This window comes from Trifolium pratense, linkage group LG6, assembly GCF_020283565.1.
Source record: "Trifolium pratense cultivar HEN17-A07 linkage group LG6, ARS_RC_1.1, whole genome shotgun sequence".
In the NCBI taxonomy this organism is placed as follows: domain Eukaryota; kingdom Viridiplantae; phylum Streptophyta; class Magnoliopsida; order Fabales; family Fabaceae; genus Trifolium; species Trifolium pratense.
Window position 1 is genome coordinate 32718157 of NC_060064.1, and position 18181 is coordinate 32736337.

At 31.1% G+C, this 18181-nt stretch overlaps 3 protein-coding genes across 6 annotated transcripts; 1 reads left to right on the plus strand and 2 right to left on the minus strand.

Moving 5' to 3' along the window:
- Window positions 1-461: 461 nt before the first annotated feature.
- On the minus strand, window positions 462-3765 carry LOC123892717 (uncharacterized protein YwbO). 3 transcript variants are annotated; one of them, XM_045942573.1, is made up of 8 exons: window positions 3616-3765; window positions 2700-2867; window positions 2324-2443; window positions 2161-2204; window positions 1796-1921; window positions 1385-1469; window positions 827-883; window positions 462-744 (listed from the first exon to the last, which is right to left on the minus strand). In XM_045942573.1, exons 2-8 carry the CDS (start codon window positions 2841-2843, stop codon window positions 667-669), a joined length of 654 nt encoding a protein of 217 aa, XP_045798529.1. In that variant the 5' UTR covers window positions 2844-2867; window positions 3616-3765; the 3' UTR covers window positions 462-666. The 3 variants fall into 3 exon arrangements, with proteins under 3 accessions (XP_045798529.1, XP_045798531.1, XP_045798528.1); XM_045942575.1 differs by having other exon boundaries at window positions 2700-2856; window positions 3616-3718; XM_045942572.1 differs by lacking the exon at window positions 3616-3765 and adding an exon at window positions 3491-3595 and having other exon boundaries at window positions 2700-2856.
- Window positions 3766-4506: 741 nt separating this feature from the next.
- Window positions 4507-9801, plus strand: LOC123890588 (probable E3 ubiquitin-protein ligase HERC4). 2 transcript variants are annotated; one of them, XM_045940226.1, is made up of 9 exons: window positions 4507-4720; window positions 5259-5528; window positions 6899-7092; window positions 7179-7226; window positions 7406-7478; window positions 7690-7861; window positions 8489-8920; window positions 9142-9333; window positions 9473-9801. In XM_045940226.1, the coding sequence occupies exons 2-9, from the start codon at window positions 5270-5272 to the stop codon at window positions 9534-9536; spliced, it is 1434 nt and encodes a 477-aa protein (XP_045796182.1). In that variant the 5' UTR covers window positions 4507-4720; window positions 5259-5269; the 3' UTR covers window positions 9537-9801. The 2 variants fall into 2 exon arrangements, with proteins under 2 accessions (XP_045796182.1, XP_045796183.1); XM_045940227.1 differs by having other exon boundaries at window positions 4507-4719; window positions 5223-5528.
- A 705-nt stretch (window positions 9802-10506) lies between these two features.
- Window positions 10507-17594, minus strand: LOC123892580 (truncated transcription factor CAULIFLOWER A-like). Its single transcript, XM_045942399.1, has 9 exons — window positions 17563-17594; window positions 17190-17424; window positions 13237-13309; window positions 13011-13075; window positions 12320-12419; window positions 12162-12203; window positions 11642-11680; window positions 11371-11528; window positions 10507-10847 (listed from the first exon to the last, which is right to left on the minus strand). The coding sequence occupies exons 2-9, from the start codon at window positions 17372-17374 to the stop codon at window positions 10730-10732; spliced, it is 780 nt and encodes a 259-aa protein (XP_045798355.1). The 5' UTR covers window positions 17375-17424; window positions 17563-17594; the 3' UTR covers window positions 10507-10729.
- Between the last annotated feature and the right edge of the window lie 587 nt (window positions 17595-18181).

Below are 18181 nucleotides of genomic sequence, written 5' to 3' on the forward strand. Positions count from 1 at the left end.
AAAAGAACTTGATTTATTTGGTTCTTATCACATTGATAATAGAATAAGAAACTCCATACACTGTATGGTTTTTCTCCAAACATATAATCCTCCTGTTAAATGAAATTTTGTAAAATATATATGTTTGGTTACTACTATTTCATAGGAAATTATTTTGACACAAAAGCTTGACACCGTATAAAATACATTCTGCGCTAATGTGTTTTTCATTCGAGGTGGGAGACGATAATGATAATATAATCCGAGTATGATGTCAATATGTGTAAAAAACATTTATGGTTTCAAAATTACCTTCAAACCTCAATTTGATTTTAAAGTAATGGTTTTTTTGGTTAAGCTGAAAATTTACATTCAATTTTCTTTTAGAGTACAAAAACATCAGAAGAGAATTCATTTCGAATTCAATTTTACAAAATGAACTTTACTTGAAATTACATTTATAAAACACTCATCCAAACACATTTATAAATAGCAAAGTCATTCATTTTATTATTGATGATTAGGAATCGAATTCGATAGCATGGAGTTTACAAAACTCAGTGCGCATCCACCGCTTGCGCTAGACCACTTATATAATGCAACATGACACTAGCTTCTTATTTCTATAGTATCATTGTAATATTGTAATATAAGACAATAGAATTAGAAACTTTGTAGTGCTGAAATTCAACTTGTAGCAGCTTGAAAAGCTCTCAAGAACCCTTCACGGGACTGTGCACCACTTAACTTCTGATTCCCATTAATCTGGCAAATGAATAAATAAGTCAATCTGCCAAGTGCTGATCATTATATTCCTAAAATAAAACTAATGAATTTGTACACCTACCACATAATATGGAACTCCTGTAATATTTCCTGAGTGTGCATTAAGCTCATCCTCCACCTAGGTAGAGTCATGGAAAACAAGATCAGCATAGATGCAGTGTTATTCAATTTATAACGCGGAACATGATAATTGCTTATGATATCTATTGTGGTAGGGGATTCGGATTCTTTACGGTCTATTCACGAAGTCGTGGATTTCGGCAGTTAAATAATATCAGAGAATTCGTATTTAAAGATGTATTTTTGAAGTTGGTTTTGGCGAAATTATATTATGAACCGTCTGATCTTCATCCAATAATCGATATCCCTTGACTACATATAATCCATATCCGGTTACACAACTGATAAAAATGTATGCGAATGCCTAGAAACTAAAAAGATCATGTTGCCAATTTTTTATAGACATCGAAAGAGGAAGACAATACATTAAGTATTTGGAAGGTAGATCAGAACATCTAATGGCCTAATAATTCAAAATATCATGCATTAAACATATTTGATTGATCATATGGACTTAAATAAAGCATAAAGGAGTTCTGGTGATATTGAAAAAAATTACCTCCTTCAGCCCATTGTTGGGATTCTTAAGAAACTCTTCTGCGCCTTCTATACCAACCTTGGTAGCAGCTTCCACAAGAAAATTCCTGCATCCAAATTGAAAAGGATAAATCGATAATGTCTGTATCTTACTTTAGGAACTAGATTTGAAGATATTTCATGCAAATGTCATGCAAGAAAATGTGAGTACACAGTGACTTTGGTTCTTAAACGTGTGACGCATTGTAATAATAGTCCCTAAATAATTGTCTTTTGTTAATCAGTGTAGTCATCAAACGTGTCTTCCGTTAATTAGTTTAGGCCATAACAATACGAACAAAAGACACACTTGAGGATTTTTTGTAGTTTCGATAAATTCAGAGACTAAATAACAATAAAGAAAAAGTCACACACCACATAAAAAAGCACTTACTGGTCACCAATATATTTTCCCTGGGTGAAATAACCAAGACCAAGTTCTTCAACTAGAGCATGTTGCTTATCAAGACCCTGCTGTCTAGCAAAATATATAAGTCTGTGGCTGTCCATAGTGTTTCCCCTGTGTGAGATAATTGAAACAATGTTAGTCAAACCTCAATTAGACAGAGGAGATTCTATCCGGTGAAAATCCTCACCACTCAATTTTCTTTTAATGACTTTGACCGCATACGGTAAAGATAAATGAGCGACTGAGATTTCACTTTAGCAAATTTTCACCGGAGAGGATATGTTCCTTAGACAATACTCCACTATTAATAAACTTTGTTCATTGATGAATTGTAAAACTCTTAATCTTACGTGAGTCCGGACAAACTATAAGCAAGACCGACCACCTTGAAGATCTGTCACATACCAATTGGAAATAATCAGAGATTAAAAGTTCACAAATGTGATGAATATAAACATTTTTACAATCAACAATAACAAATGTGATTAATAGAGTGATTAACAATATAAAAACCTCCGTCATCCGAGCTTCCATCTTATCTGATTGGGATCCAAACTTGCTCCTGTAAAACTCCCTCTTTTCAATGCCTTCTTTAGGGGCATCAGGGTTGAGTTGAAAGGGATGCCAAATTATCTGTGAATTCAGTTAAACGGAATTTAGCACAGAAAATGGCCAATGTTGTCAATCGCAGAAAATAGCAGTTTGTTCAAATTCTCTACGCTATAGTGTTATAGTGACGCTTCTGTAATAAATAGCATATTGCAGAACAATGACGTTTTATCAAATTCCGCTAAGCTATAACACTATATTACCCGCTATTCGACAACATTGGAAATGACAGACATAGTTAGACCCCAAAATACACGCATCCAAAGAGAGAGTGTTAGACCTCAAAGTTGTATTTATCCTTAGATTTAGCTATGGCTTGGTCTAGATTCTTTTTGCCAACAAAGCACCATGGACATACAGTATCAGAACTAACGTCAACTCGGATAAGTTTCTTTTCGGAGTGAGCACTATTAGTGTCAGTCATGATCCTGCGGTATCTGCAATGTCTCTAAAACACAAATCAAATTAAGATTGCTATTACAAGGCTGAAGAACAATTTATTACCTAGAATAAACATTGCTCATCAGTCATGTTTATCTCCTCACTGTCCCCAGACATTTTTTTTTTCTTTCCTGTTTCGATTGACTTATTTGTACTTATATACTGTCATAAACACTTCTCACACTGTTTGGAAGAGCTTCAAAAACCAACTTATGATATGTTCATTAGTTGTTTTCACCTTATTTCTATAGGCTCTCCAAGATAGCTTATGAAAATAGCTTAAAACTTATATGAAACAGTTTGACTTTATTTTATCTTTTGTTTTAAAAATAACTTATAAATAAGCACTTATATGATAAACGCTTAATTAAAATGTTTATCCAAACCTAACTATTACCCCAAATTGCATACATGAAATGCTTAATTTTGTAGATTAGCTTCTCTTTTCCATACAAAATAAAATACTTTACATTTCTTAATTTGTGTGAAACTGACTTATAATTTTTAATACAGAGATAATATTAATTTGCATAAATAAATAAATAAATAAAAGTAAACATAGAAAATCTAGAGTTAACCCCAAAAGTTTCTAAATGATCTAAAACAAGCTAGAAAATGAACCACCCTTACCCTAAAAAAAAATCAGATGATGATTCAGAAACAAGCCAACAACAATTCATACAAAATTCAATGAAAAAGGAGATCAATTTGGAATAGAACACAATGAATAGGGAAAGTGAGAATGATTTATAAACCTGAAAATGTGAAGAGAGAGAAAAGAAACCAGAATTCAGAAGCTTTGTCAGAGAATTGGATTTGTTGGTGTATGATGTTGAATTTTATGAGAGTTGAAAAAGGAGAAAATGAATAATTCCAATTATTTTTATTTTATTTTTCAACAAATTATTATTAATTATTATTATTGGTATTGTTTTTATTACATTATTATTATGTGTTGACTTTATTTTCCTTCGTCTCAAAATTATTATCGCAATTTAATTGTGTGTATTATTCATACAAACTATTTTGACCATATTTTTTTACTAATGTATAAAGATAAATATTAGCACATGAGATCTTGTTAGATTTGTCTCAGTGAGTACTATCAAAATACCAATTTTTCATAATTTTAATAATACACAACTAAAAATATTAATGATCAAAATTATGCATCAGCAAGTATACAGCAGTAAACGTGACAATTATTTTGGGACGGAGGAAATATTATTTGCCGAATGACATGTTCCATTTTTGATAATTTGACAAATGCGGAGGGAGTATTATTTTGGGACAGAGTGAATATTAAAAATAATAAAGATAAATTAATAAATTTGGTGATAATCGATTTTAATATAGAGTTTAATTGTTGTGCACCGTCGGTGTAATTTTTTTTTACACATACATCCAATGACGCGTTGCCACATCATTTAATGAATGTGACACATCATGTGTTTTTAATGACCATACATGATGTGTCTGTATATTATTGGACGCATGTGCAAAATATCTTTAGACCGACGGTGCATATAAATTAAATTCTTTAATATATTAGTAATAGATAAATTAAATTTATTAAGTTTTTTATTTCTTCCGAATAAAAATTCAAAAAAGTATTAGTTTGTCTTTTGGTCTATAGGCTTAGAAATTCCAAAGTAGTGGGTAACCTTTTGAGGAACCGAGAAAAGCATTTGACACCATTCGCTCCTCTCTTCACTGCAACTCTCCGTCCATCCCTTTTCATTTCATTTCATTCATTCAAACTCTCTCTCTCTCTTGAATTTACTGCACACATTTTTCCCCCTATTTCTTCCAACCCCATTTCCCAAAATTTCAACTTTCTTTCAATTTTGGCTTGATAAAGTAAGCAAAAATTAAAATTGGGTTTCATTTTATTTTTATTTTAATCTACTCATTGTAATGTTTATTGGGGTTTCATTATTTTGGGGATATTTAATCATATTCATATCATGTGTTATGCAACCTTTGTTAAAGTTTGTGTTTTTATTATCATTGTTTGAAATTTAGGGATTCAACTTATTCAACCTTTTAAGTTTCAACAATCTATGAATATTAATACAATTTGAGTTTTTGTTGTTATTTGTTGCAATTTAGAGATTGAACTTAGGAACCTTGCATTTCAATGTTAATATTTTATGGTTATTGATGTAATTGTTGTTTTTATTATCATTAATTGAAATTTAGAAATTGAACTTATTGAGCTTTGTATCTCTAGGTAAACAATTGATGCAATTGTTTTTTTTTTCTTTTTTCTATCTATTTAAGAAATTGGACATTGCAAATCTCAAGTTCAACAATCTATGGATATTGATTCAATTCATGTTTTTATTATTATTGATTGCAGTTAAGAAATTTAACTTATTGGACTCTTCATATCAAGGTCAACAATCTATGGATATTGATGCAATTTTTGGGACCACCAAACCCGTGGCTGCGGATATTCCAAGGAAGAGTGCTATTTATGTGTGGGGATATAATCAATCCGGGCAGACAGGTAGGAAAGAGGAAGATGATCAGTTGAGGATTCCAAAACAGCTGCCTCCTCAGCTGTTTGGATGTCCAGCTGGTCTCAATACGCGCTGGTTGGATATTGCCTGTGGTCGCGAGCATACAGCTGCAATAGCCTCCGATGGCTCACTTTTCACTTGGGGTTTGGACTTCTTTAACTCTTGTCTTTTTTACTCGACGTTCATGTATTCATTTAAAAACTATGTTAGATAGTGTTGGAGCTGGTTTTTTGTTTTTTGTTTTTTTCTCAATGATTGTTATTCCGTCAAACTTAATATCAAATGTATAATCTTGAAGTGAATTACTTATAAGTTATACTACTTCATTAGAGTGATGTAGGAGTTAAAAGTATTGCCTTATGGGGTACGGAATCCCCTAACGGGAGCTTGCAAGTATGTCTCCATCATGTGATTAGCTAGGTTATTGGAACCACAACAAGGATTATTTTGGTATTTTGTCTCTAATATAAACAATTATGCACAAGGCTTTTAAAATAACTTGTAAAAGTATAGATTTAAGTTTGGGAGTAGGACATATTCTCACCGAGTATTGCTTTAGCAGGAACTTTCTATATTTCTAGGACAAACATGCCTCATTGTAGTGCTTCAAATATGGAATGTGGTTTTTTTTTTCAGTACTCAGTAGAGATCATCTTCTGTTCTGTCTGTAGTTCTTTCCTTCTTGTAATTAGAGTTGATTTATTTGATAGTTTATTACTATTAGGCAACAATATGTGTCAATGTCATCAATAGAGTCCTATAACAGCGCAATTGCCTATTACTATAGCAGACTAGTAGGGCGGAGCTGTTTTAACTTTAAAGTAGTGGCTAGTGCACAGCAGTTGAAATTGCAAACTCTCGCGTGCAGATTCGTCATGGTGGCGGAGTCCAATGACCCCAGCCTCCTCATGCGGTGCTAAAGTGACGCATTGTCTGCGGCATAAGGTGTTTCCACTTTCCATTTTGTTTCATACCCACCCATTGTGACTGTGCTGGGGTTATTAGGGCAAACAATTGCTGCTTTGAATTTAGAATAGCAAATTGTCTTGGGCCCATCTGTTCGATCATTAAAATGGGCACATATCAACCGCCTGATGAGCTCATATTACTTTTTTAGTATACATTTTATTTTAATGGAAAAAGGCAGGTATAATAGTTGTAAATAAATTATATACTAATAAATAGAACTTGTGTCATAAAAAGACTTATAATCGACAGAAAAGAAAATGAATTATATGTATATGGTATAAAATATAAAAACATTTAATTTATAAAAAATTTAAATAGCAGTGACCCATTATGAGCTATCCCGCTTACGCGCCGCTGTCTGGGTTTAATAAAATTTATGTGGTCAAGAATTAATCAGCCTTGCTAGAGATTTTTCCTTTTTTATTTACCATTCTAATTTTAAGTTTGTCTGCTATTATTAATAGTTTTATATCACGAATGACAATGACTAGAAAACATAAAAGTGCCAAGTCTCAAAGGCTAATGCATGTTTCCCATTTCTCAGGGGCTAATGAGTTTGGTCAACTTGGTGATGGAACTGAGGTGCGAAGGAAACATCCAAAGAAAGTCAAACAATTAGAGTCAGAGTTTGTAAAATCTGTAGCCTGTGGTGCACATTGCTCTGCTTGCATTGCAGAACCTCGTGAAAATGATGGTACTGTTTCGACGGGAAGGCTCTGGGTGTGGGGACAAAATCAGGTATTGGCTTCTTAAGGGTTAATGCAATGTTCTTAATATGTCATATATGATTATTCTTCAACTTTACATTTTATTTTATATTCCAGGGATCAAATCTTCCTAGATTGTTTTGGGGGGCCTTCGAACCTAACACAGTAAGTATAGTTGTTCGAGCATATACCACTATATACATGTAACATTTACTCGTATCTATACATTCTTAGTTGGACACAATTTTTAAATGATGCAATAGTAATCGTAATATTTACGTTTTGCTGTCTGTTTATTGATCTCTCACTTTCCATTTTGCCATCATTCATATCATTACTTACAGATCATTAAGCAAGTGTCTTGTGGAGCTGTCCATGTGGTTGCTTTGTCTGAGGAAGGCCTACTACAAGCATGGGGTAATTCATCGATTGCCTTTCTTTATTTACTACTGTCTGTCTAAATATGTTATCATACATGATTTGTAAATTTTATGTCTACACTTGCCCTTATGGAGTTGGAGTCTTATGAGTTTACACAGCATTGAATGTAGGAACGTAAACTTGATCATTTTAATGAGGGTTTTTGCGAACTACTTATTAGGGTTTTCTTACTGTTTTCATAAACCAGGCTACAATGAATATGGTCAACTAGGCCGAGGTATTACCTGTGAAGGACTACAGGGAGCTCGCATTATAAGTTCTTATGCTAAATTCCTTGATGAAGCTCCCGAGCTCGTGAAGATTACCAGTGTGTCATGTGGGGAGTACCACACAGCAGCCATTTCTGATAAGGGCGAGGTGTAAGTGATATGAAGGAAATTATTGTTGGAGATGTTTATAAATTTAAGCTTGAGAAATGTGCTTTTCCGCATGACACGTTAGGGAATCTTCGTCAAGAGACACAATACAATGGAAATGCTGCATCTATTATGCAAGTTTCTATTCCCTTGCCCCTTGGCTTGGTTATAACATATAAAACTCTAGTTATATATATTCCTGGAGCCAACCGTGTCATATTTTATTTTAAGCGTTTTTAGTTTTAGTTTTAGTTTTATGTGGATTATTATATTCATATACAATCAAGGTTCTGCCGAGTAGTTTTTATTTTATTTTTAAAACAAACATAGCCATATTAAAGCGTGGTGCTCATTTGAATAAGGTCATTAGACTTGTTATGTAGTAGTTGAAATCTTTAAGCTTAAAATATGTGCAACATAACCTTTTAGAAGATTCTAAATCTGTTTAGTTTCTTGTCGTCATTTGATACATGGACACATACATATGTTTAACTAGGCTGTTCAAGGAATGTTTTGTTCCATTATGTTATTTGGGATCCATAGGCAATATTAAAAAATGATTAGTTATGGAATTTAGCTTGTGATATTATTTCATCACTATTTATATTTGTCCCTTCCCTGGACTTGCAGTTACACATGGGGGCTTGGAAATATGGGCCAGCTTGGACATACTTCACTTCAGTATGGGGGTAAAGAGTTAATTCCGAGGAGGGTGGTTTCCCTCGATAGTATTTTCATAAAAAACGCAGCATGCGGTGGTGTACATACATGTGCTTTAACTCAGGAAGGAGCACTTTATGCTTGGGGTGGAGGTCAATCTGGCCAGTTAGGCCTTGGTCCTGACACTGGATTATTCTCATGTGTTGCCAATGACTCTCGGACGTTTTTCCGTAACATTCCAGTTTTAGTTGTTCCAAAAGGCGTGCAACTTGTTGCTTGTGGACATTCCCACACACTTATTTGTATGAGAGATGGCCGAATACACGGATGGGGTTACAATAGTTATGGTCAGGCGGCCAATGAGAAAACTACATATGCTTGGTATCCATCACCAGTTGACTGGTATGTGTTTCTAGCTGAAGTAACTTCTTCATGATTGCATATGGTTTATGTTAAAGTTTCACTTCCCATTTATTACGGATTCTAACTTCTAATTTGAAACAGTTTTTAGAGTTTTTACTTCAGTTTCTCATATTTTTTAAGAGTTGTAGCAAACATATAAAAAATTTCAAAAGTGATTTTTTCAAGAAAAAATTGTAACACGCGGACCATCAACATCGCAGGTGTGTTGGGGAGGTTCGGAAACTAGCTGCTGGTGGGGGCCATTCAGCTGTGTTGACCGATGCTTATTCATTAAAGGAGTTGTGCGAGTTTGTACTTGCAGATAGTATGACCTTATCTAATGCTGCTAAAGTTGAGGATATTGCATATAGAACTGGATCCGATGCTTTAGCTCGCCTTTGCGGAAGACTCAGGTATTTTGCACAAGAGTTTGATTGATATGCATTGTTTCCCCTTTGGTGTGTTTTAATTTATTTTTCGCTTTAATGTATATTCTCATTCTCAAATCTCAATGAACCATATAGTGATATTATACCAACAACTTGATTGCAGAGAGTGCATGCTTGCCGGCGGTGCTCATGAACAAGATGAGGAAAAGAATAATAAATCTAACTAAGCATAATAAGTTAGAATTGATCATAATTGTATTTGTATTCATGAAATGTATGTAATTATATATGTATTCATTCCTGGAGGCTGGAACTGTATTATTATTTGAACAGAAGTAATCTGCAGTGTATATAGTGTTCAATTACTTAGAAGGTTAGTACCAAATAATGTATTTTAGAGTATAAAGACATATTTTGTCTATATTGAATAAAGAGATCATTGACTCAATTAAGAGGAGGGTCTTACCTAATCCTTAATCTTCATATGCACAATTCTTGTTATTGAAAGGTTATCCTCTTATTGAGGATGACATTACTTGCTACTATTTTGTATCAAGGCAAACCACCATTTTAGTCCTTGGAGTGTAACTCGTCATATTAGTCCCTGAAGTATCAAAATTGCAAATACATTTCTAGTACCTCTTTTGTTAGTAATTTTATGGACTAAAATGACCAATGAAACACATTTGAAGTAGTACTTATTTCAATAGTTATTTTTATTTGAAGTAATTTTAATATAGTTTTTTTTTACAGATGTTATTTTTATAAATGATAACAAGGTAATCTCTGTATAAACTTAAATCAACTTGTAGTTATATAAGTAGATTTTGCTATACCCTTATATTCAAGTGCTTAAGTAAACATATAATAAAAACACTAATAAGTTCTTTCAAACATTTCACAGTCTAAACATATTGTGTTCTTGTTAGATATTTACTTTTGTCACCCTACTCATTTTTTTGTGCGCCCTATGAATTTACTAAAATACTTCCGCCCGTTACTTAAGTGGTGGATGACATTTTTTCAAAAAATTCTCATTTTTATAATAGTAAATCTATTCTTGATATGATAGATATTTTAAAAAGTTCCATCAGGGTTACAAGTTTGTTTTTTTGTAAAAAGATAACATTTAAAACCAAAATAAGGGATTCTCAAATTGTAAAAGACATCAATTATAAAGGATTCAATGTTATTAAACTGCTTAAAATCAACAATCTATCATATAGCACAGATTGCATTTTCATTGATTAAAAATATGAAGGATAGGGCAGAACCCATATATATACTAGAAGAAGTTTGAACAGAATATAAAATTCTGACGTTGTTCATGCCTTAATAAGGCTTACTTACACATTAATCATACATATTTAATATAATATATATGTCTGTTACAGACATACATAAATAGATATACTTCAATCTAATTTGTGAGATGTTGTAGCATCCATGCTGGAATGAGACTATTATTGGTTCTAGGAACAGTTTGAGCTTCACCTGTTTCTTCCATTTCCAATGTCCTTCTTGCTTGTAAAGCATCCCTGCAATCATTCATTCATAATTTTCACACATTTCATTATCACAAATTCACAATACAATAATTTACATACCTAGTTAGCTTTGTCACAATAAAATTTTCTACATGCATACATACTTATGTGTGTGTGTATAGAGGTTAGGGATGTATGTTTGTGTAATGTTGTCAATTCGGAATCTTGGAAGATGGATTGCTGTTTGCCCTCCTGAATTGCTCACACCAGAAAGATATATCTCCCGGTAAGGTTTGCACTACTAAGAGATATCTCCCGGTAGATGGGGGGGGAGACTCTGATCAATTTAGGGGGACGAAGAACAACCAACATCATGGAACGGAAAACAGTGGTCTGTTTTCACCACCCAACATTGTTATGGCGCTGCTATAGTCGTTATTTAACATCAATTTCTGCTTAATAGCATATTGTGGAATAATGGTGATTTGTTCAATTTCTGCTATGCTATAATACTAAATCATACTAGGATCTATACATCTTATAATACTACATGCTTATAAGCAAGAAAAAATACCTGAGATTTAGAGAAGGAACCAATCTTTGTGGTGGTGGTGGTGGTGGTGGTACCTCTGGTTGACAAATCAAGTTGAGAGTGCCTGAACATTGCCCTAAGCCTATTGTTTCTAGGCCTCTTTTTGGATGTTCACTCACTGTCTTCTCTTTCTCCTTTGTCTAATCATATATAAATGGAATAAAACATTAGTACTCTTATTTATTCTTAAACCCTTTCTTCTTGGCTAGAAAAGTTAGATAATTGAAATGTTAATAGAGAAGTTGACTTCTACCTTTGCTAGCTTGCTGTTTTGCTCCTGCAATGCCCTTGTCTGTCATATGCACACCAAAATATTATCTCACTTGCATTTGTATGAAAATGAAAACTAGTTTCACTTCACAAGCACAACTTCAATTTAATACTAGCAATATATTCATAGAAGAAACAAAGTAACAACTAGTATTAATTTTGATGCACTGTCGGTGTAAATTCTTTTACACTGCAAACCAAATCACAAATCAGTTTTTGTATGACGTTAAAGTGTAGATACAGCGTACTAAAGTCAAATATTTTTAATAATGTAAGAGTAACAGTTATAAATGATTGACATCATAAAAAAATATTAGCGTCGGTGTATATCAATTAAATCCAAGAAACTTGTTATATATATGATTTAGCTTTAACATGTCATTGCAACTTGCACATGAAATTCAGTTTCAAACATGTATAAGTATATCAAAGATATTGGTCAATTTTTTGTGTGATTCAATGTAAATGCAAGTATCTAATTTTATAAGCTATGAATCTCTTACCCTTTTATGCAGCTCTGAGATGGATTGATTCATAACTTGGTTCTGCAAAAATCATATTAATCAGTCAATTGAGCTGAAAAACCAAATGTTATATGTACTAATGATAATTCTTTGATTTCAAGAGTACTTTGGTTTCAAATGTTATAAGCATTCTTCACCTTTCTTGTTCGGATGCGCTTTAGTGATGTGTCAAGCTGTTGCTCCAAACTCTGAAGCTCTTTCACACTCAAAGGGTCCAGATCATCTCCCACAAAGTTCCTATATTGAAGATGATATAAGGTACATTTCATTCTTTCCATAATGTTATTGATTTTTGAAGTATTCTTATGCTAGCACTTATTGTTTGGCTTTGAAAATCAAGATAATATTTGGAAATAGTAAACTACTTCAAAATTGTGAGTTTGTGAAATCAATAAGGATTGTCTAACACATTTTGAGTTTGGATCTTCTATAGAAGCAACATTGTGTAGCATACTGTAAGACCGTTAGATCTGAATCCAAGACCAACTGAATTTAGATCAAACGGTCCTACATCTCACAGTATGGTGCATTAGGGATCTGAAAACATATGTAAAAGAGTTCGGATCCCCGATAGTCATTGCACCGTGCAAATATTATCATGACATGAAGTGATTTTAAAACATCCTCAAAAGCTAAAAGTAATTATTATTATTATTATTATAGGGTTTGTCTAATATAAACCTCTTAAAAATGGTCCAAAGGTGGACCCGCTACAATTTTTAGTATAAAATGAAATTTATAATAATAAGAAATGGATAACAAATCTAATATTTTATTAAAACATACTAAAAATAGTAAGATCCACCTTTGAGGTCTAAAAGAAAGTACCTTAAGTTCCTCTCCAAGACTTGAACTTTAGCAGTGAGCTTCATGTATTCAAAAGACCAGTTTCCCTACAATCAAATGACCTCAATCACTATAATGTGACAAACATGGAAACAAACAATAATACATACATATATTTGACTTTCATGTTAGCTTAAGCATGTTGATATATTGTTTCTCTTTGTAATAATATGTCAATAGAAATTTATGTTTCAATGAAGTTATATACCTGTGTTTCATTGGTAGCTCCAGTAAGCTCTGTATGGTTTTGTCTCTCATATCTTTCCAAGATGTCTTCCATGCTGTTCCATAAGTCAAAATGAGAAATATCAAACAATGAAAAAAATGTAACACATAAAAAATAAAAATTAATCATTTAAATTTAAAATTAAGTCTTTTATACTCTTTCTCAAGTTACACTTTTGAGATTTAAATGTAGTAAGTAGTAGCTATGAAATTATACTCACCCTGAGTAAAAAGTAAAATAATTAATAAAATAAGCACAATTAAATTAATATATAATACAATGGATGTAATGTATTCTCCAAGCTATTATTCATATCTCTCAATTTCTTTTTATTTGATATAGTGTATCTCTCAATTTCTATGACTAGAAAATAAACCAACTAATATTAGTCCAAAAAAAACAAGACCAAAATCTCTAGCCTCCCTTCAAATAAACCAACTCCAAGATAATGTTTTAATATGTTAGATGACATAGCTAATTTGCAACACCTCCCTAAAAAATTATTTTGTTAATCTAGAGCCATAACAGGACAATATGTGTCACCTTTTTAAACCCCTAATTTCCTCTCAATAAAGCTCCATATGATGTAAAAAAAATATCAAATCTATTAATATCATTTGCTTATTAAAAAAACCTATATATGAAGGGTTGTTAGTGGTACTCATTTTCATCTCATTGTTCTATTATTTTTTAGGCAATAAAAGTTACAATGAAAATAATACTATTTTAAAAGATTAATTATAATCATCATGAGTATGTGTAATCTTTTCAACTATACAAAGTATAGAGTAGTTGGCTCAAAACAAAATTTAGATTAGTTATGTCATATTGGAATAACATTACATGGCATACGTGTCAACCATATATAAATATATATAATATATCCTAGGAATAGTAAAAAAAATAAAAATTAGTTATTATATTATATTATATCAAAGAATGACATTTTTGTTGAAACAGAAAACCTCTTAATCCACATGTCATATGCTTTGTTTGTTCTTTTTCTATAGGAACCAGAATCCCAAAACCCTTTTACTTCACTTCAGTTTTCCTCTGACTACTACTTTTGTACTATACTACAATTTAGGCAACATATTTTTGTTGCAGCACCTTGTCTTTCCAACTATTTTTAATTAAATTTATACATATTATATAAATTTGGGAAATATTTTTGTATGTATATGCATATTCTTGGTTAGGTCATAGCTTTGCTTAGGTGATATATACCTAGATTAGGTTATAGCCTCTTCTCTTCTAATATCACATAGCTTTAGGGTGAGACTTATACAGCTGTTATTTGAAATATGTAGATGTAGATGTAGATTTAATTTAGTTCTATATTGTTTAAGTGAGTGACTTTCTTTTAATAAGCAAAATAAAATTATAGAGAATATTAAAGTTTTCAATCCATTAGTATAATAGGGCATTTTGTAGGCACATCTTTGGATTATTATTCAATCAATCGAAAATACAAACTTGTAAATCATTTATATAAAAAACAGGTGCGTCTAATTGATGAATTTTACTATATTTAATAAATTTTAATAAAGTATATATGTTCTCCATTTATTATTATTAAAAAATTATTAGATGTTAATATTAGACACCCCTACAAAACAAGGACCAGGACAAATTTTAAACTTGATCCACAACTTGAGCTATACCACCTACCATTTTGAAGAATATTTTTTTGAACAAATGTTAACATGATAATCTAATATTATTAGTATTCTTTTCATTGTCGGAGTTTGAATTCCGATCATTTAATTCTTAATTCAAATCAGTTTATCTATCCAATCCTTTACTTAATTAAATGTACATTAGTATTCTTTTACATTCACTAGACACTTACCCGTGCGATGCACGGGTCTTATGCGCTATTTTATATTATAACGTCAAAAAATTATTTGTATAAGTAGTAAATTTAAAATTGAAACAAAATGAGCAAATATATTAATCTGAAACTTATTGGAGTCTTCATTATCCCTTACCAAAAAATTACTGCATTATCGAATTTGACATTTATATTAATTTGAAATTTATTGGAGCAAAAATAAACCAACTTAACTCATACTCAAATATCAAATATGATAAAAATCATACAGGGCATAACAACCATTAGTAAATTTTATTTTATCTAATTTTTTTTACTAACATTAAAAAAGTAGTCCTGACAATCGACCAACTTCTTATATTTACAAAGATTGGACAAAAAATTATAAACAAAAACATTAACTATTTTGAAAAAAAAAACAATAAAATACACAAAATAATAAAATGAACACAAAAAATTAAAATGAATAATAACCCAAAACAACAACAACAACAACAACAATAATAATAATAATAATAATAATAATAATAATAATAATAATAAATGAATGTAAGTGGATGATGTGGCTAAATGAAAGGTTTTCATTGGTTTTTGGATTAGGGTTTAGATAGACAATTCCATAACTATCTAGGATTTATATATATAGATTAGAGTATGTTTATTTTATAAGCATTTTTTATGAAAGGAAGTATAAGAGGTACTTCAATCCTTTAAACAAAAAACTATCCGAACTCAATATCATAGCGGAAAAAATTTATCCATCTTCTATGAAAGATTGCAGAGCTTAAAAGTCAGACTCAAAATTAGAGAAACAATCCTTACAATCGAGTTCATATACATCCTCACGTTAAATCAGGGTTTGATCTCATTTTTCTTTTGAATGCCAATTTGTTCTTATTTATAATAATGTTAATTTTTTTTCACCGAGACTTGAACCCTGAATCTTCAACTCCCTAATTTTTTTTAGCTCAACTAGCTCAACGGGGTTTGAACTCTAATCCTTTAATTATTAACTCAAACAGGTTTATTTACCTAACCATCATTATCATCCTTATATATAAGCACCATGCATGGAGTAGCACTAAGTAAATGACTTGATGTTTGTTGTATTTTTTTTAATGGCAATATGCCTAAACATAGTTTATATTAAAAGAGGAAAAAAACCATCTTACCCCCAACAATAGACACGTATATCTATATATATATATATATATGACACTTCATATTATAGTGAAGTTGAAGAAAGCATTGTCATGTCTATGAATGATATAAATTGTACGAAAACATGTAAAGAAACTCTTGGAAAAGTAACAAAGAAATCTTCCACAAAGTATGGCTTCTCTTGTTAGATAAGATATATAGTAAACTAAAAGGGTTGGATAGTGATACACGATTATGTGACCAGACCCCAAAATAGAGAAACAAAGTACAATCAAAACAGCAACTTCAAGTACTCCTCATGAGTAGAATTTGTGTGCTGTCTATATTTAATTTTGACAAAAACTTGGAGCTATTTCAATTAGGTAAGAATATCCTAAAACACCAACATATGTAAAAAAAACCTAAGATGAACACAAGGGCAATGATATGAATCCAAAAATAAAAGTACTATCTATATTAATTAATTAATTTTTTTGAATGGCTATATTAATTAAATCCTTGCTTAAAAAAAGTATATATGACACAATTACATAAAAAAAAAAAAAATATAGACATAGACATACATCATAGATGACACAATTACACCAAGCAAATAATTAATTAGAAAGTATATATTATTTTTTCTAATAAATTAGGAAGTATATATTATTTTTTTCTAATAAAAAAACAAAAGTTTCCTTAACTAGATGTTTGATGGTGATAGGAAAAAAAAATGGATCCAAAACAACTAAAAGCATATATAATATAAAATATATATAAAAGTTAATAGTGAGTGTTGCACTTCATATTCCACCATTTCCTCTCAAAAAAATTAATAAATAGAAATTAATAACTCTTAAAAAGGAAAGAAAAAATGTTTGAAATATACTGATATATATAAGTGAAGCAATATTTTTTTTTTTGGATTATATAAGTGAAGCAATTTAATTAATTAACTAACCTTGGTGCAGATGAATACTCAAAAAGTTTTCCTTTGGTAGAGAACATAATCAAAGCAACTTGAGCATCACAAAGAACAGAAATTTCATTAGCTTTCTTGAGAAGTCCAGTTCTTCTTTTGAAAAATGTCACTTGTTGACTTGTTTTGTTCTCGATCCGTTTCAGCTGAACCCTACCCCTTCCCATGATGATGATGATGAATTTTCTTTTAACCTAGCTTACCACAAATTCTTGTTCTGTTAAGAAAGAAGGAATAATCAAAATAAGCAAAGAGATAAGCTAAAAAAAGTAAGATAAGTTGTTACATATAAAGAAAGATGGATAAAGAAGGAAACCCTAGGAAGAGTAGATAGAGAGTATATAGTATTGTTCACCTGAAGGAAATTGAAGAGTTTGTGAAGAGATATTGTATGGTGTGTAATTAATAGAGAATGTAGGAGGGGACCTTTTCTATTTTTGCTACAGTATATTCAATTTAAAAATATCAATAAATTAGGAAAACAATTTTTTTTATTAATAATAATAGTATTAATAATTATTTTACAATTATCAAAGATGAGATTTGAATTTCAATTCTAAAAATTAAGTCGAACTTTTATCACTGAATTGACACTTCATAAAGATAAGTATATAAAATTTATTTTTATCCCTAGCTACTGACGTCGAGTAGGGGTTGGATTTCTTTCAGTGCAGTTTCCACTGTAAGAGGTCCAGTCCATAATCCAATTATTCATTTTTCAAATAAAAAAAATCAAAATTGCAATGATAATAAAATGTGAGGTTGAGATTTCACTGGATAGACTAATGTACCGGAGAAGATCCTCCCGTAGAGTATAGCGCAAGTGGTTAGTATCTAATTTGTGTAGGGTTATAAACTTCAAAGAATTGAGTTCAATCCCTAGTGATAAACAAAATTAAAAAATAATAGAACTTGCAAAATTTTATATAATTATTTAGAATAAAAAATTATTTTATTAAGCCACTAGGTTTGGT

Bases quoted from the DNA above. Each gene is read 5' to 3' on its own strand.
- LOC123890588 (XM_045940226.1), top strand. From the start codon at position 5,270: ATGGATATTGATGCAATTTTTGGGACCACCAAACCCGTGGCTGCGGAT. The intron at 5,529-6,898 runs GTTTGGACTTCT...CCCATTTCTCAG, and splicing joins TGGCTCACTTTTCACTTGGG to GGGCTAATGAGTTTGGTCAA. The intron at 7,093-7,178 runs GTATTGGCTTCT...TTTATATTCCAG, and splicing joins GGGTGTGGGGACAAAATCAG to GGATCAAATCTTCCTAGATT.
- LOC123892717 (XM_045942572.1), bottom strand. From the start codon at position 3,540: ATGAATTGTTGTTGGCTTGTTTCTGAATCATCATCTGATTTTTTTTTA. The intron at 2,857-3,490 runs GTAAGGGTGGTT...GAGACATTGCAG, and splicing joins TCATCTGATTTTTTTTTAGG to ATACCGCAGGATCATGACTG. The intron at 745-826 runs GTAGGTGTACAA...TTCATTTGCCAG, and splicing joins CAGGAGTTCCATATTATGTG to ATTAATGGGAATCAGAAGTT.
- LOC123892580 (XM_045942399.1), bottom strand. From the start codon at position 17,374: ATGGGAAGGGGTAGGGTTCAGCTGAAACGGATCGAGAACAAAACAAGT. The intron at 13,076-13,236 runs GTATATAACTTC...ATTTGATTGTAG, and splicing joins GAGCTACCAATGAAACACAG to GGAAACTGGTCTTTTGAATA. The intron at 12,204-12,319 runs GTGAAGAATGCT...TGATTTTTGCAG, and splicing joins AGCGCATCCGAACAAGAAAG to AACCAAGTTATGAATCAATC.